This window comes from Candoia aspera, chromosome 2 (genome assembly GCF_035149785.1).
Source record: "Candoia aspera isolate rCanAsp1 chromosome 2, rCanAsp1.hap2, whole genome shotgun sequence".
Taxonomy (NCBI): Eukaryota; Metazoa; Chordata; class Lepidosauria; order Squamata; family Boidae; genus Candoia; species Candoia aspera.
This window is the reverse complement of record NC_086154.1, coordinates 182,705,354-182,724,547: the sequence shown is the minus strand read 5'-3', so window position 1 is coordinate 182,724,547 and position 19,194 is coordinate 182,705,354. Positions and strand designations below refer to the sequence as shown.

The 19,194-nt window shown below is 40.2% G+C and overlaps 2 protein-coding genes across 5 annotated transcripts in view; one reads left to right on the top strand and one right to left on the bottom strand.

Annotated features, from left to right (window-relative positions):
* The window catches only part of PLAA (phospholipase A2 activating protein), a 31,800-nt gene extending 21,117 nt beyond the window's left edge, over positions 1-10,683 (bottom strand). Inside the window, exons 1-6 of one of the 3 annotated variants that reach the window (XM_063295002.1) lie at positions 10,467-10,602; positions 10,126-10,193; positions 7,296-7,489; positions 5,825-5,925; positions 5,584-5,704; positions 722-889 (exon numbers count right to left, since the gene is read on the bottom strand). In XM_063295002.1, coding sequence (XP_063151072.1) covers positions 722-889; positions 5,584-5,704; positions 5,825-5,839 — 304 coding nt within the window. In that variant the 5' untranslated portion in view covers positions 5,840-5,925; positions 7,296-7,489; positions 10,126-10,193; positions 10,467-10,602. Of the gene's footprint in view, positions 1-721; positions 890-5,583; positions 5,705-5,824; positions 5,926-7,295; positions 7,490-10,125; positions 10,194-10,466 lie in introns of all 3 variants that reach the window. The other 2 variants (XR_010067311.1, XM_063295001.1) reach the window with 2 other exon arrangements.
* A 5,239-nt stretch (positions 10,684-15,922) lies between these two features.
* IFT74 (intraflagellar transport 74) overlaps positions 15,923-19,194 on the top strand; it is a 49,231-nt gene continuing 45,959 nt past the window's right edge. The window contains exon 1 of one of the 2 annotated variants that reach the window (XR_010067310.1): positions 15,923-16,120. Coding sequence is in view for 1 of the 2 variants with exons in the window: in XM_063294999.1 (XP_063151069.1) it covers positions 16,007-16,120 (114 nt within the window). In the remaining variant the exon portion in view is untranslated. The remainder of the gene's footprint in view (positions 16,121-19,194) is intronic. The other variant, XM_063294999.1, reaches the window with a different exon arrangement.

Genomic DNA, 19,194 nt, shown 5'->3' with positions numbered 1-19,194 from the left:
GCATTATGTAGTAATTCCTCAAGTGCAACTTCAACTCCTCTATTATAGTTTGTGACAGATGGTCAGGGATGCCCTGGTAGATGGAAGAATCCTTATTAGAGGCAGAATCCTTATTACCGAACCTTTCGGTAAGAGAATATCATCTGGCGGGGTCCAGGAGGTGGGCCTTCTCTGCAGTAGCTCCCACCCTCTGGAACACACTGCCCCCAGTGGTGAGGTTGGCCCCCATCACCCCTGGCCTTCCAGAGGAATTTGAAGACCTGGCTCTGCCACCTGGCTTGGGGTGGGGAGGGGAGTCATCATGTTTGGGGATGGCTAGTACCCTAGAGCGCTCTTCGCATACAAGGTCTGAGTTATCATCCACCATTTGGATTCTACTTTTATCTATAATTATTGTATTTGTAATTGTATTTTTAGATATTGTATTTTAGATATTGTATTTTTATTATATAGCTATTGTTTTATTGACTATTGTTGTAAACCTCCCAGAGTCCCTCTGGTGGGAGGAGATGGGCAGTGACAAATTTGATTGATTGATAAATAAATAAATAAAATTAGGTAATTAACCTGAAGAACCAATATTCTAATGCTAGGGAAGGAACTGAGATTTTATTTAATGGTAATTCTATACTTACACTGACAATAATCTAGAAAACAAAATGGTGTTGTTGCCATTCATTAAAAAAAAATGGGGAGAGTTATCTTGTGGCCCAAGTCTTACCTTTACTTTGAGGGAAGACTGATATGCAATATATATAATTGGTGTGGCCATAATAAACTTGAAGACATTCACCAGATATATGCCATCTTCGAATGCTGGCATCATTTGCACAGGAAAGAAATTCTGTTTCACTTAAAATAGCTAGGCCTCTTACACAGTCTTCATGTCCTTTGAAAGGAAATGTTTGATAGATTAGAAATGTATTTCCTTGATAAATTGTTCAAAAGTTTATATTTTCCCTATAAAAGAGCCATACCTCTGGGTTTAGCCCTACAAAGACCCGATTCAACCCATTTTAAATGACAATAAGCAAGCTTTGTAACCAGGATGTACAGTAATTGTCATCAGTGCTCTTGTTTTCCTGGTTTGTGAGATCAGTCTTTCAAATACAGACCTTGCAAATAGTCATCATATATATAAAACTCAATACTGCTATTCTACCTGAGTTTCCTCTGGGAGACTAGAAGCTATGGCTGGCACTTAAGCCATAGGTAAATGGAGAACTGTATACTGATGTGTTATGTACACTGCATGCATCTATGATGCAACTTAATACATGTAAAAGCATTTTCAGTGATACAAAACTTAGAACAGTCCCTTCAGTATAGGTATTTATATATTCTTTCTATATATCAATATAGATTTGAGTCTTTTCATACTCACATAGGCAAAGCCAAACTGACAAATGAAATTATCAGCAACACTGGACTAATTCTAAAACTTAAAGAAGGGAGCCTTGCATTAAGTTGTAAACAGCAATACAACTTGTTTTTTATTATATTAACTTAACAGAGAAGAGTATGTATGTATGCATGTATGTACTTATGTATGTCTCGTCCAGAGGCAGGAACAGGAAAGTGGCTGGAAAGGACTGGACTAAAAGACGGCACTGGACATAGCAGCACAAGAACAGGCACTAAGCACCAGATCCATAGATGCAGGGGTCTACCATGCTAGACAGGACCTGAGGTGCAGACCGTGCAGAGAGGCCTCAGAGACAGTCCAACACATAGTGGCAGTGTGTAAGATGCAGGCAGGAACAGCATACACTGAACGGCACAACCAAGTAGCTAGCATTGTGTACAGGAACACCTCCAAAGAATATGGGCTAGACCCTCCCAAGTCCAAATGGAAGATTACACAGAAGGTTGTGGAGAATGACAGGGCTAAGATCCTGTGGGACTTCCAGATCCAGACAGACAGGCAGGTACTGGCCAATCAACCAGACATTGTGGTAGGAGACAAGGACCAAAAGACAGAGGTGGTGATAGATGTAGTGGTGCCAAGTGACAGCAACATCAGGAAGATGGAGTTTGAGAAGCTGGAGAAGTACCAGGGCCTGAAGGAAGAACTAGAGAGGATGTGGAAAGTGAAGGCCAAAGAGGTCCCAGTAGTGGTAGGGGCACACGGGGCTGTGATTCCCAAACTGGGAGAGAGGCTCCAACAGATCCCAGGAACATCAGAACTCTCTGTCCAGAAGAGTGCAGTGCTAGGAACAGCCAAGATACTGTGCAGAACCCTCAAACTCCCAGGCCTCTGGTAGAGGACCCGAGGTTGAGGAAGACACATACTACCCATAGGGGTGAGACAGGAATTTTTTAAATATAATAAGCAGATGAATACCCCCACCCCATTATCCATATTACTCAAAAGTTTTCTTGCTTCCTTCCTTTGGCATGAAAAACTGATTTGAATGTTGACAAGCAACACATATTAACAATCAATGCTGCAAGTCAGATACAGACTTTTATTGTTGTATGATAATCTTTTAGGTGGCTCCCTCCTCTGAATAATGCATAATTTTTTATTTCTTGGTAGATTCCAAATACTAAGGATATAGCCAAGAAGAACATATGCTTCTTAACATGTAGAGGTCAATTCATCCTGCTGATTTCTGTCCAAAATGTGGCAATAATAGAACAAGCCAAAATCATATGAATAAATGTTTCAACTTGTAACTGGCAACTCCAATAGCAAGTCAACAGTCACCAACCACTATTAATCATTCTCTGAGGTGTCCAATGGAAATAAGGCAAATGTTTTGTCATAGTAATCTAATTAAGATAACAGAAAACTTTTTTCACATTATTTAAAACAACTCATTAATTAGTTTACCAGGGCAGGGCAAACTCATTATTTCAGACATTGCATAACTAATATCAATTTCATTAACTTCCTCCAACTTCCTATAAAAAGGGATTACTGCTTTAGAGAGCTTTTTCGCCAGCACCAGGAGCTTCTGAAGCAGCAACAGCAGCTGAACTGAACAGACTAAATAACAAATGACCGAGGTGTATAAACCACCAAGAAGTATCCGCCACTAAATCAAACTGTATTTTTTAAAGGAAAAGTTTTAAAAACAGTTTCCTCAAGGATTCCTTGTCAGAATCCTGTTTACTGATTACATTGATGGGGATTTATTTATTATCCCACCTTTATTATTTGTATAAATAACTCAAGGTGGCGAACACACCTAATACTCCTTTTTCCTCCTCCTATTTTCCCCGCAACAACAACCCTGTGAGGTGAGTTGGGCTGAGAGAGACTGACTGGCCCAAGGTCACCCAGCCGGCTTTCATGCCTAAGGCAGGACTAGAACTCACGGACTCCTGGTTTCTAGCCCAGCACCTTAACCATTAGACCAAACTGGCTCCAAATTAAATTAAATTAAAAATTAAATTAAATTAAATTAAACCACGTACATTAAGAGAGAAATTAGATCCTTGTTAATTAATTTAATGAAACATTTCACTAAGCCAGCATACAATGAGAATTGCATTACACATTCCATTTTAAACTACAGAAATGGAATGCAAAACAACTCCTGATGGGGTGGGGAAAGGATCTACTATGTATTACTACAAGGAAAAGCAACAGTTTGTTTTTTACTACATGAAGTGATTACCCTGTGGTCTTGCAAAAATGTCTGTACTTTTCAAAACCCTTTCACTAGCAATTTAATGCAAAATACCTACAGAAAGAATTAGTAATTTTCCTCCTTATAATGCCTCCCCCACCAAAGCAGGATACAAAATTAGCTCAGAAACAACTGGCATGTCCCACCGACTGAAGCTCTATATCCAAGCCAAATATCTGGTTTCAATATGTCTAACTGGCCAAGTAACTTTCATTTCGTCTTATCCATATTAACTCTCCCTAAGAATATCTGCCCATCCCACTAGATCAGATAGGGTAGGCATGCTCCAGATCCCTTCCCTAAAATCCTGCCACCAAATGGGACCTCCGAAGTGTGCCTTTTCCATGGCTGCCCCTACCTTATGGAACACCCTCCCTCTGGGCGATTCAGCAGGCCCCCATCCTTTTAGCTTTTCAGAAGGCCATCAATACCTGGCTTTTTACCAAGGTGCTGGGATAGGATAGAATACAAAGAATGGAATGAGGGTAATTGGAGCTTGCTGTGGGGCATCCTAAGGGGATGATTAAGGCGCAGGGTTTTGGGTTTTGTTTGATCATTTGATTGTTTTATGGTTATGTTTTATTGCTGTTGTAAGCCACTCAGAGTTGTTTAACATGGGCAGCCATACAAATCTTTTAAATAAATAAACAAACAAACAAATAAATTGCTTTCTTTGGCACACATTTACTTTTGTTTCTTCCTGTTAGAAATGCCCTCTGTATGATACCAACTGCCTTCCCACCCAACACGGGAAAGGATGGCTTAAATTGATGTATATAAGAAAGGAAGGTGTTAACTTTAGATCTGAGACTTTTCCATAATGGACATTCACTCATAGGAAACTTTTACTAATAGCTTAATTTTGCCTATCATTGGGATGCCCAGCAGAAGCTATACTTGCACAAAGCAAAGACTTCAGAGATGAATAACTGCCATTCTAGTTGCAAATTCAAGCATTGAATAGCCCTCCACAATATTAGAAAGGGCTAGAAATCTTCACAGATCTTTAGATTCTAACTAAACTTGTTGATTCCATTTCCAATAAAATTCCAAACCTTCATTTTATAAAAGAATTCTTTTTTTTCCAAATGTGCGTAAGGTGTATGTTTGCAGGACACATACAGACTTCCACTAAATACAGTTTAATTGCCCTGGGCCTGTTAGTTTACACTAACTCACAATATTTAAGATAACAAGCTACCTATCCCAAGAACAAACTTTTTCCTAGCACCTGGTGCCTATTTTAACATTTTCCTACTCTCTGTTGTAACCCTGTACTATCAAATAGTACATGAATTGCAAATAAGCTTACTCAGGCAGAAGGCCAGCTACATTCAATGGAAATTTTACTGTCATATGAAGGGGCTCAGAAGTAAATCCTTGTGTTAAACTCACTTACACGAGAGTATACTTTGTTAAACTCTACAATACTTATTTCTGAGTATGACTGTCCTGCTGGGTGAGTCTAACTCCGTATTATTAATTCACTGAGCAAACAAATGGATCCAATTACTGTATTTTCTTGCATATTATTCATTAAACATAAAATATTTTTTGATAAAGCAATCAAAATCGTTTAGTTTTTAAAACTGAAACAACTAACACAAAACAACTCAAAACTGAAAATGCAAACTGTATTCCAAAATGGTTCCAGATGAGATTTTAAAAAAGTAACAAAAGATACTCAACTACCAGAAAATATCATAAACATTTATATGACCAGTAGTCAAAAGTCTGAATTGAAATAGAACATTTCCCGACAATAGACAAAAGCTGAACCAGGCTAGCAAAATGAAATATTTTAATGCTTGTATACTATTAACAAAACATGTTTTTTTTCCTTTCTATATCTCAACGTTCAGGGTAGGGAAAAATATCGATTTTTGTATAAAAGAAGAAATTTCTCATTATTTTGTATTTAAAAACTGTATAGACAAATACCTACCAGTAAATGTTCTCTCGCATCTACCTGCCTTCCACAGTTTAATCGTTTTATCAGCCGAACCAGTCAACATCAAACCTTGTTCAGGTAGTATCTTCACGGCCCAGACTGCTGCAGTGTGGCCCTATAAAAAAAGAATATTTTCTCTACCAGAGCCCATCTATGTTTTCTGAAATGCGCCCGTATCAACACACACACATCATTATCTGTTACTTCATGACTGGCGGCAACAGAGCTTCCATACCTGTAACGTCATCATGCATTTGTCATTCAACCAGACTTTCGCTGTAGTGTCCCATGAGCCACTAAGAAGGGTGCCAAATTTTCCAGAGGAGAGACTGCAAACTAGAAAAGAAAATGAAATCGGCATCGTCAAACTGAGGTGTTGATATGCTAGCAATCAGAAATAGCTTAGAGGTAGCTACTGCAATCCTAAAAATACATTAGAATAAAATTCACTGTTCTGAATTTCATAATTATTATTTCATTTGTGACGTGACAATAAGTAATTATGCTAAACAACCAAGGAAACCACAGCCAAAGTAAATGCCTAAACAAGCAACATTCTTTCCACATAGCCATTAACAGTCCGTGTTACTGTTTCCTTCTCCCCCATGTTTTTATCATTCTTTCTCTCACTCCCACAACGTATTAAATTCAAACTGCCTTTTCCCCCTTCTTTCAACATGCTGTTTTGGAATTTTCTGAATAGAAAGGTGAAATTAAAATATTTTAATAAAAATATTTAATTTAAAGACGCACTGTATGGTGGTAGAACTTCTGGTCATAGGCATAATGCAGTATCACACAACATAGATAACATTGTTAGCTTAGCAATTCCCAAGTTTTGTTACATAATAGTGAAAGTAAACAAAAGTACTTGCCCCATTTACAATGCTAAAATAACAAATTTAAAATCCATTTATAAAACTATATATATTAATGTGAAATTTTGTACAACAGTGCAAATTAATCCTGACTTGTATAGACATTTAGTTTTATTCAACCAACAGCATCATAAAATGTGGCTGGTACATTCTTAATAATATGCCAACATGGATTATTAATTCTGAACATGACAAAGCAACATACATTTGGGTGTCTTTTCTAACAAAATATGTCTGTTTGTATATGGTAACAGTTGTTGGAATTATCAGGGTCAACTCAACATTGTCTCATAAGCATAAGGGGGTCTTTCTAGTAAACGCATCTCTATTGTGCTTGTGGGATGTCACATGGGTCACCTGATTTCCACTTCCTTCTCCTTCTTGGGTTTGGGGATTAACAATCACCATTTTTACCTCTTGGGCACACCTGCAAGCAGGAGGTGCTGCAGAATGCAGCTCTCGTCTTTTTCATCTTGCTTGCATGCAGACTTTCTATTCCACATAGAAAGTGTCTACAAAGAACCAGTGATGAATAAGTGCTTTCTACCATGAAGCTACTTGGTCCAGATCTACTGAATAAATGTAAGCTACTTTTTTTTTCTCCATCTAACTACTCTGTGAAGACTGAATTCTTTTCTGAACGTAATTAAGCTTAATGTGCAAGTTTCTTCTTGGTTCACGCTTCTACTCTGCAAGATTGTTGTTAGCTGCTTGGAGTTCTCTTATTAACCTTTAAAAACCCCATAAACAGTTGCTAGGATACCTCATACCCTTTTACTGGAAATCACACATTAATAATAATTGTATAGTTAAATAGCTTTTTCTTACCAGTGTTTTTATGACCTTTAAGGACATACAGTGGTGTAGAGTTGTCCAAAGTGAAGATGCAAATATTGCTGTCATTACCACCAGTAGCAATTAATCCACGGGGGTAAAGGTCACTTGGAGGTATGACACACACACAAGAAACAAAATTGGAATGGCCGCTCAAACAGTGTATTTCATGAAATCCTCTGTTGGAACTAAAAATAAATACCCAATTTATAATAAAAATCAGATCAACAGATCAAACAAAACTTGTACCTAAGTCTTCATGTATTAAAAAGATTAGAAAAATATTTTGAGAGACAGAAAACTACTTTAAAATATGGTATACTTTATTAACTTGTCATGCTTTCCATTTTCTTTGCAATCCAAGAACACAGTTTTTGCTAAAAAAATAAAATAGCTGAGCTTGTAATTAAAATATACATTTCAACAACAAGGATCAGAAGGTCAAAAAAATGTTTAATTAATTTATTCTATTTTTATTCCGCCTTTTTTTTTTTTTATAAATGACTCAAGGCAGCAAACATACCTAATACTCCTTCCTCTTCCTATTTTCCCAACAACCACCACCCTGTGAGATGGGCTGGGCTGAGAGGGAGTGACTGGCCCAAGGTCACCCAGCCAGCCTTCATACCTGAGGCAGAATGAGAACTCACAGACTCCTGGTTTGTAGCCTAGCACCTTAACCTTTATTTTCCAGAAAACTCTAAATTATGTTGAAAAATCCCTGGTTCTTTATAAATCCTAACTCTTCTAGAATACTTTTAAATTGGTAATAATCTAGAAGAGTAAACAGATGAACACCTGATTTCATTTGTTGTTTTTTCAAGTGAGTAGTGGCATCCCCCAGGGTTTTCAGATGAGTTCCAGCCAGAGATAAATATGGCAGGCTTGGTTAATAATCGTTCAATGTATTCATTTAAGCTGAAAGTATGATCCCATCCACTGGAAGGCAAACAGAAAAAAAAAAAATGCACCAGACCAAGGAGGTGAGAAGAAAAAAGATACATGTACTTTATTGCAAATGTACAGTTATGATATGCATGAAGAACTTACTCTCCAGGGGGATGATTATGGTACAAAACACAAGCAGCTAATTTAAAGTTTACAAGCTAAAACATTTTCTTTTTTTTTCTTTTCACTTCCTTAGTCTGGTGTGTTTCCTCCTGTTTGTCTCCATGGCACAATGCTTTCCACTTCTCCTATGAACACATCAAACAACTACCACTCAGGCCTTCCATATTTATCTCTAATCAAAGGTAATATTTGTAGCTCAGGGTTGAACTGTGGAGTCCTTGGTGCTCTCTGAGCCTTGTTGTTTTCTTGCAGACGTTTCATTGCCAGACTAGGCAACACCTTCAGTGCGAACAGGAAGAGGGCCTTGCTCTCAGTTTATATCCAGTGGCTTGCCCTGCTTGTGTTGGTGGGGGTGTTGTTGTTCTCTCCTTGGGAGTTCTTTGATTGAGCTGTTGTTTGCTGCTTGGTTGATTGACTGAGATAATAGTTCCTTGATTAGGGTGTATTGTGCTGAAAAACATATTAAGTAACCCAAAAGACCCAACAGCCCAAGAAGAAAAAACAGGAGTTATTTACAACATACAGTGCAAAGACTGTAACAGCCACTACGTAGGACAGACAGGCAGAAGACTAGCAGAGCACATCCAGAAACACCAACTAGCAGTCAGAAGACACGATGAGAACTCCTTAATCTCACAACACATGGACAGACTCAACCATAGTTTCAACTGGGAAACTGTGAGCATCCTAAACCAAGCCAAATCCAAAAACGCTAGAGAATTCCTGGAAGCCTGACACTCAGACAAAGCAGCCACCAACAGACACATAAAGGTAAACAACATTTACATACCATTCAAAAGAGACAATAGAAAAGCCAAAAGACCAGTACACTCCCTTGCCAGCAATCAACACCCGGATAGGCAAAAATCAACACTAGGATTAACACCAGATGAACCATCGAACAGCACAATACACCCCAATCAAGGAACCATTAACTCAGGCAATCAACCAAGCAGCAACCCACAGCCCAATCAAGGAGCTCCCAAGGAGAGAACAACACCCCCACCAACACAAGCAGGGCAAGCCACGGTATATAAATTGAGAGCAAGGCCCGCTCCCTCTTTGCACTGAAGATGTTGCCTAGTCTGGCAATGAAACGTCTGCAAGAAAACAGCAAGGCTCAGAGAGCACCAAGGACTCCACAGTTATCTCTAATCCTAATTCATTTGTTACTCTGAAAGCCACTATGCTTTAAAAAAAAAAAAATCTTCAAAGCTTACAGCAGTTAGGTAACAACAGAAATAATATATTTAAGCAAATAGTTTGGGAAAATATTTGAGAAGTAAATCAGAATAATTTCTAATGATCAATTTATACTGGCAATGCATTTAACATGAGCACCGTAGTTTTTGCTGTATGTTATGGTCAACTCATTAAAAAATCCTGAGACAGTCATTATAAATTTCAGAAGACTGGATTCTATATTACAGCAGATAAAAGTTCTGTCTTCCACTATAAAAGCCAGATTTCCTGCTGCTCCTGGTTGAAATTGAACATACTGCCACATAAGCCTTGGATTTACATGCTTCTCAGCCAACTTCATTTGGTATGTCCACCAGATGATTGAAAACATTTGCTTCTATTTCCATAAGACTAGATAACCTCAATGATAACTTTGCTGGGACCTTCTATGTATGCACAATGTATGAGCATATATGCAAAATGTTTTTTTTTTAACATTATGGCCTGTTTACAAAGACAGGTAAATTACTATCCTCCTGATTTTTGGACCTCAATTCTCAGAAGCACCTACCAATTATTATGCTGGCTAGGTCTGATGAGAGCTGTAGTTCAAACTATCTGGGACCACCAACCTCTGATCTAGTAAAACAGGAAAAAGTAGTAATTTGGACAGATTTTCAGCCGAGACCCGCGTAGTGTCCTAACATCTAAGAATCAACTGGCCAACTGGTCATCCGATTTGCCCCAATGGATCGACCCACAGCTATGCCGTTTCAGGAAAACACACGTAAGTTCTCACACTGTACGTGACAGTGGCACCCTAATCAAGCGTCTCCAGCCCCAACAGGCCCTACATGTCGTCGCCGTCCCACCCACCCCCACCCCGGCTTTCCCCTCTCAGTTACTACTAACCTGTTCGGCGCCCAGACACGCGCCGTCCGGTCCCGGGATACGGACACGAACGAGCCTGTCGGGAAGAGGCAGCAACTAAGCCCCCGGACGTCCAGCTCGTGCCCAACCAAGGAGCAGCGGAGCCGGTAAGCACCTACCGCGCTGGCCATCCTGCCAACCCGCCCGCCCTCAGACACCCTGACACAGCAGCGGCAGCCGTCACCACACCCGCCTCCCTTCCTCTTCCCACCCACTTCCTCCCCCGATATGGCGTCAAGCACCAAGCGCCGGAAAAACTGACAATCCACAATTCTCTGCGGCGAGAAAGAGACGAGGACTACATATCCCAAGATGACAGGGTCGATAAAGGCGGAAGGAGTCTTACAGAGAACTACGGCGATGGGAGCGAGGTCCCCTAGTTTTCTTTTTAATAGGCTCTTGCATTTACGTTCGTCGTATAAGTAAAGCCAGTAGTCACTTGCGTATCGATCGCGTTGTAGAATTTAGGCAACGGGGAAGAGTAGTGCTTGCTGATGGTTCGGGGGTAGCAGGCAATGGCAAACCACTTCCGAATTCTTGCCAAGAAAACTGCAGGTACCTGTCCAGGCAGTCTCCAGGGGTCAACACTGACTTGGAGGTATACACACACACAAGTTATTTTGCAATTAATGAATCTTAATCTCATTTCGCTAGAGTTATGTTTGCCACAACTTTCTTCAGTGATACCTCATTTTTTTAACATGGGTGAGTGAATTTACTTTCAGAGCAATAGCCCTGGTAATATAACAGCAACAACAATATCATTAGGCTACAAATAAACGGACGATCGCTAAAAGGTCGAGTTGTCTACATGGAGAAATGATCACATTTCTACACATAAGAAATGTGATAATTAAAATGAGCAAGAAGACACAATTCTTGCGTGAATATTTATGTTTACTTATAGTTATATATTGTATTACATATGATTTCGCTTTGTTTCTTCGTAATACGAAAGACAGAAACGTCCACCCCAAACAATGGGTCCGAATATCCACAGGAAATATTGGGAGCCACGAAGAACTATCTGACATGACTAAGCAGACTGGAAATAAAAATTACCTATAAATAAAATAGGGGACGGATCTTCAGAAAGAATAGGATAGGTGAGAGATCGTTTTGCCCTTTCTAGATTATTATGTATTAATTTTGTTATTTGCTTACGTAGATTTTTATTACATAAATGATTCTATGCATACAATGGCAAATGATAGGTTGGGGGTATAAATAAAAGTATTTATGGCACCACTGGAACAGAGATTTCCTAAAATAGTTTTACAAATATTTTACAAAGGAGACAGTTCATATAGTGCAATAGTCTGCACGTAGGAAATTTAGTACGGCAAATTTCCGGGTAAAAGCTTCGTTAGAGAACCGAGTTGTTTTGAAGCCATTATCTGTCAATCAAGTATCTCTGTAATGGGAGGGAGAGGGAGATGATGGAATCTCGCGATAAAAAGCGTGAAGAAAACACATCGTTCAAGTTCCGGAATGGCGAAGGGAAAACGGCGCCTTAACTGAGCTGCTCTCGTTGCTAAGATACGGGCGCCGCATGCATACAAGAACTACCTGGCAGCAACTGACGCCCTTTCGTTTTGCGCGTGCTGAGAATCATGTAAGATACAGAAACTCGGATTGCAGAGCAAAAGGGCGTCTGTAGCTTCGTCTGCCTGCGCCTCTGTGGAGGATAATCAGGCTGTCATCGACGCTGCTAGATTACCCTATATATCATATCATATCGTATCATATCTCAGCATCGCCCCGGCTTTTCCTGTGAGTGAATGGATTTTCTTCGGCACAGCTTCTGAGTAGTAACGGATGGCGTAGACCTGCTGTAACGGAATCAGATGGTGAAGCCTTGAGGTGAAGTGAGTTCACATGATAAACCGTAATTTGTCTGAAGGATAGTTTATTCACCAAATCCCTACTGGCTAGGCTTACACAAAATACAAGATGTAAATCAGAGTTTACAAGGCAGATCTGTTGCAGATCTCAAGCCAAATAAGCTATGCCAGTGTTTCTTAAACTTTTCTCTCAGGACCCTCCAGTTTTAAAAATTATGGAGGACCCCAAAAGAGCTTTTGTTTGTATGGGATATATTAAACAATATTTACCATATTAAAAAATAAAATTGATGGATTTTCTGCCACTATTGCTTGTCACAATTGGTTGATGGGATTTTAATATTGTATTATTTTTCAACATAGGCTGGCAAATAATTTTGATTTCATGGACACTTGAGAGGGTCTTGGGGGACCCCCAGGGATCCTCGGACAACACTTTGAGAAACCCCAAACTATGCTGTGGAGTCTTTGGCATAAGAGGACTAACATACTATTATCCATTGTGGAAGTTGGCAAAAATATATGCAGGCTTAAAGAACTGCTGGCCACATTTCTGACCCTTCTTCTGCCTTGGCAGTAAAGCAAAACGGGGGTTCTATCAAATGAGAAGCACAGTGAGAAACACCTTTAGTGTCAGCTATTGGCAGTAGAAGACCTACAAGTCTTCTGTCAATTATTTGATCACTCTGTTGGATTGGAGAACTGGCACCAAAGGAGTTATTCTGTCACTCTTCTCCCCCCAGCTTCTCTTGCCACACTTGGAAGAGGGAGCAGGTCTCTTTCTTTACTGCAGGGGAGGCTGGTGGGGAAGAGAAGAGGGGGAAAGTGATTCTTCAGCTGGACACACACCGTCCCCTCCCTCCCCCATAAAACTGCCTTTACCCAGTGGATTGATCTCTGCAGTGCCTAATCCACTGGGGTGCTTTTTTGACATGTGCTCAGTGGGTTTACAGAAGGCTGCTGCATATATATCAAAAATGTAACCATCTAGCCCCACAGATTGGGCACTGCTCTGCCACAGGCCTGGGTGGACAGCTGGGGTGAGGAAGGGGAGGGAAAGGGAGCCACTTTCCCAGACACACTTCTCTTCCACAACAGTTATCTGGCCCCATGGAAGTGTTTCTACATGGGATGGGAGAATTGGAAGCTAAAGAGCCACTCCCCACCACACATCCCAGTAGATACATACTTGACTTGCTGTCCCTTCAAGTTTGGGGATCTGTGGCCAGCTATGGCAGAGTTAGCTAGAGAAGTGGGAGGGCCCTGGCTCTCCTACTGTCAAAGGCAAAAAGCTGGAGCTATGGAATCATTTCATTCATTTTCCTTGAAGATATAAACAGGTGCTTAGACAGGCTTGGGCCACTAGTGGTCTGTTGACCCTGCTCCCTCTTGGCTAGTTCTGGCTGGGACAGACCTATTAATCTTCTTAAATGTTCTGGTTTGCAGATTGAATGTTTATTTTTGATATTTATTTATTTTGTACCATGGTTATTTTATTTTATTTTTACCATAGTTATTTTACTGTATGTTATAGTTTTATGTACTCCTGAGATTGTGGTAGTATAAAAATCTAATAAATAAATTAAATAAATTATGGAACAGTTGTGTATTATTATTAATCCCACCCTCTCTCAGGGGCTGAAGGAAAGTGTGATGCACCTCCTGCTGAAATTTTAGATCCCTCCATTGTTAATTGTAGGATAGTTTCTATTCTACTATTCTTAGGCAAGGTGGCAGAATGGGTGATGTTCAACCAACTTCTGGCATGTCTGGATGGTATTGATTGCCTAGATCCATTTCATTTCAGAATATAAAATGGAAGTAATGTTGGTTGTCCTGACTGGCAATCTGTTATGGAAGCATAATGGGGAGTGTGTTTCTGCTTGTGTTCCTGAATCTCTCAAGGTTTTTTGATACCATTAGTTATGGCATCTCCCTGGACTATCTGAGAGAGTTATGGATCAGAGACACAGCTTTGTTATAGCTCCATTCATATTTTGATGGCAAGTTTCAGTCAATAGAAGAGTGGAAATACAGCTTCTCCCTGCAGTTTTTGGACTGCAGGGTCTTGCAGAGTTCCATTTTATCCCATATGATTTCAATAAATATATGAAATTGCTGTGTGTGATAGTCAGGAAGGATAGAGCTGGTACCATCTTTATGCACATCGGATCTGCTCCTCTTTTCCATCTTCATCAGATACTGTAGGTCAGCTTCTATAATCAGGTTCTGCTTGAACTGGATTGTTCAAGGCATAACAGACTAAAACTGAATCCAGAAAAGTTTGAGGGATTGGTTGTAATGGGTTTTAATGGGGAGATGAAAGAAACCCAGAAATTGCAATGCATCCAGGATGCAGAGTCAAGAGCCATTTAGGAGCTTGTGAGCAAAATTCAAAGAGCTTGTTTCAACATATAAATCCCTTGCCTTGCTCCTAAAGGAATGTCTTCCCCTTATATTATGACTATCACCCGGAAAGGAGATCTGACTAGAAACTATTAGGCTCAGTCTTCTCAGGAGTGGCTGCATGGACATTGCCCTCACTCACTGATTTTAAGAGAAACCCCAAAAATTATAAAAGCAACCATTCCCTTTCTAATGTTGCATTTTTATGACTGTGTATGTTGGCTGGTCTAAATTTTATATATGTTTTATTGGCATTTATTGTTTAAATGATGTCAATTGATGTTGTTTACCAGTATTTACTGTTGTAAAACACTGTGGGCTGAATTGCCAAAAGTTGTGGAAATAAATTTGATTGTCTGTGTGTGTGTTTGTGTGTGTCAGTGTGTAAAATGGGCTGTTTAGGGGCAGCTATTTTCAAGCTCTCAGGTAAATCCAATGAGCTGCTAGGCTTATTTATTTATTCATTCATTCACTCACTCATTTATTTGTCATTCATTCATTCATCTCCTATTGCAAATAGTGAATTGTAAATGTAGACTAGACTAACTCTACAGTTTTAACTTCTTAAGGAACATGGCAGGTGATTTTGGATCCAAAGCCCTTTTACCCCACTTCCTGCCCAGTTTCTGTCGCCCTTTGTTTTTGGAGATTTCTGCGGTCAGGATTTCCTCAAAAGAAACTAGCTGTGGGGCTTGGCAGAAAAGCAGGAAGGGAGATATAATGTCAAATATCCTTCCTGAAAATTAGAGAAATAGCAAACAGTATAGAATAATGCAAACATTTTTCACTATGGTGGACTTAATTGCCAAGTGTACTGTAATTATACGATGTGTGAAGTAACCACTTATTTGTTCACTTATAATTTTAAAATTGTTCATTCAGTATATTCCTTCTTTAATAGATTATGTTTTGTCATTTAGAAAGCCCCCTATGTTTTATAATTATTACTATACCAGTACACAATTATCAGCATCAATGTGCAACATTTTATCAATTTGTGTAGTTTTTTATTTATTTTTTAACATTGCCCCCTTTTCAGTAATTGTTTTCAATGCAAGTGACAAGCTATTTTTTTCCCTAAAGCTTGTTCCCTTATTGCACTTATACACTTTGTCGAGGTAAATGTAATTCTAATTTAAAATATAGAATTTTATTATTTCCTTTAAAATAACTGGTTTATCAGCCAGATCAAAATTATCCATTCATTAAGGAGGACTTTGTGTAATATGTGATTGTCTTTTTCTAGACAGAAATTTGACGAAAAAAACAGAAATGGCAAGTAATCATAAACCTCCTACAGCACGTCCTTCTTCACGCATAGGGCTGAGTACCAGACCACCTTCATCCTCATTACGACCTCCATCTGCAGCTTTACTTGGTGGAGGGGTAAGTTAATATTAACTTGTTCAAAAATCTAACAAACCCAGATATAGTAGAATTGACTGTTCCCGGTTTAGAAGTATGGTAGGCCTGAAATGTTTTGCTAGGCAAATGATATTAAGACACTTTTACTTTGTTATTTGTGTTAAGGGGATTACTTTGAAATACCTTCTCTGTAGCTAATTGTGTGCCAGTATTATGGGAATCCTCCCTCCCTGGCTAGGGCTTAGATGAGATACAGGTTGACTTCACTGGTGTTCTACCTTTCCTTGTCCCGCCCACTTTTTTTTTTTTAACTCTTAACTGGCATAGCACTCTATTCCGTAAACTGAACTTGAAGTCAGTTGGCAAAAAGTATTTTGGTAGAAATAACTTTCACATCCCCCTATTTCCTCCAGCCATCCCATATTTTTAGGCTGGATAGTGCCCTTACTCTATTTAATATACTATCAGAAATGCATAAAAGGGTGTAAATGCATAAAAGGGTGTATATTATTGTGTCCGCAGAATGCTGTCCAATGGCCCTGTTTAAGATTGATCGATCTCTTTTGGGTCAGGTAGATTCAGTGACCCACTTACAGGGCCGTTCGGAAGAGTTTTTGAACCATCTGCAGGACAAAATCGCTCAGATCCATTCAAAGTTGGACTCTTAAGCGTGAAGCGGAGTCTGGGGAGATGCCAAGGGAGCGTACTTGCCCTGTTATATGGGAACAGTTTGATCCTGTTGGGCCTGAGGAAGTGGACAGGATCCTCTGGACTGTTAACGAAACTACATGCCATCTTGACCTGTGCCCTTCCTGGCTGGTAAAATCAGCCCGGGAGGTGACTTGTGGTTGGGTCCAGGCGGTGGTTAATGCATCCTTGAGTGAGGGGGTATTTCCAGCTGCCTTTAAGGAGGCACTGGTGCACCTCCTCCTCAAGAAGCCATCCCTGGACCCTACTATACTGGGCAATTTTCACCCTGTCTCCCACCTTCCCTTTTTGGGAAAGGTGGTTGAGAAAGTGGTTGCACTACATCTCCAGAGGATTCTGGATGAAATGGATTATCTAGACCCGTTTAAGTCAGGTTTCAGGCCGGGATATGGGACAGAGACCGCATTGGTCGCACTTATGGATGATCTCTGGCAGGAGCAGGATGGAGAGAGTGCATCCATCCAAGCTCTCTTGGACCTCTCAGCGGCTTTCAATACCATCGACCATGGTATCCTTTTGTGGTGGCTTGGGGATTGGGGGTGGGCGGTGTAGTTTTGCGTTGGTTCACCTCCTTCCTCCAGGGCCATTCCCAGTCGGTGGTGATAGGAGAGATCCGACCCTTGACCCCTCCATTTTGGGGTGCTGCAGGGTTCGGTTCTCTCTCCTCTCCTATTCAACATCTACATGAAACCACTGGGTGAGATCATCCATCACCATGGGATGAGGTGTCATCAATATGCTGATGATACCCAGTTATTTATCTCCATTCCGGGTGAAGTGATGTAGTCTCCACCCTTTCCAGATGCCTGGGGGCTGTGGGGGTCTGGATGGGGAACAACAGGCTTCAACTGAACCCTGGTAAGACGAAGTGGCTGTGGATTGATGGCCCCTCGGCTTCCAGGAAGTTGTCATCTTTGGTTCTGGATGGGGTGGCACTGCCCCATTCAGAACCACTGCAGAACCTGGGGGTCCTCCTGGACTTGTGACTCCTGCTCGAAGAGCAGGTGGAAGTCGCGGCCAGGAGGGCCTTTGCACACCTTCAGGTGGTGCACTAGCTCTGCCCCTTCCTCGATCGAGATGCCCTCCGAACAATCACTCATGTCCTTGTCAACTCCCATATAGGCTATTGCAATGCGCTCTACATGGGGCTACCCTTGAAGAGTATCCAGAAGCTTCAGCTGGTCCAGAATGCAGCTGTGCAGACAGTTATTGGTGCTATGAAATCAGCACATGTGACACCACTGTTACATGAGCTGCATTGGATACCAGTTTGCTTCCAGATCCAATTCAAGGTGTTGGTTATCACCTTTAAAGCCCTGCATGCCATGGGACCAGGCTGCCTGAGGGACCGTCTCATCGCCATAACATCGACCCGCCCCACCCGGTTAGGCAGAGAAGGCATGCTATGGACCCCATCAACAAAGGAATTTTATCTAGCGGGGTCCAGAAGGCGGGCCTTCTCTGCAGCGGCACCCACCCTTTGGAATATCATGCCCCCGGAGTTGAGATGGGTTTCCTCGCTCCCAGACTTCCAGAAGGTAACAGCTCCACCTGGGGGTGGTTGGTGCCATAGCACCCCTATTGATCGGGATTCTATCTCCCCTTGGATTTAATATTTATTATCTTATTTGTGTTTTTAAAACTGTGACTGAGACTTAGATGTTTTTATTATCTTTTTTATTGTAAACCGCCCAGAGTCCTCCATTGGGGGAGAGGGGTGGTAATATAAATCTAATAAATAAATATTCTGCATTTGTATATTTTTCTTTATTCTGGTACATTTTTATTTTTTAAACTAGACAGTTATCTCTGTAATTCAGGTTTATTTAATATTATTCATAAAATGTGACCACTTACAAAATCATCTAAGCCAAAACTTCCTGCTTCAAGAATTTAACTATCCAAATGTTTGTCTGCGTTTTTGACATCTGATCTTTTTCTTGTTTTCCTTTTGTCTTATGCCTCATACTGTTTGCCTTTTTACCATCCTTTAGATTGTTAGTGTTTAGACAAGTGCCTAGGTACTTGACATGCTTATTGATATTATCACTCTTAATAATCAAGTAATAACAATTTTTTGAGTCTTAATACCCATTTTGATTGCTAAATAGCACTTCTTTCTTCAACCCTCCTAGGGAAAAAAATCTATATGTTGGGAGATAATGAATATCTTCTAACTCTGGGTCAAGTTTCAGTTATTTATGTTTCCTTTGTTCCCCACTTTGGGATTGTTTTATCAATTAAAAGCAGGTTAAAACTTCTAAGAATAAATAAAATAGGAACATAAGGATAAAGCATGGTATACATAAAGGTCTAAAACAGTACTTTATTTATTTATCTATCAAATTTCACCACTGCCCATCTCCCCCCAAAAAGGGACTCTGGGT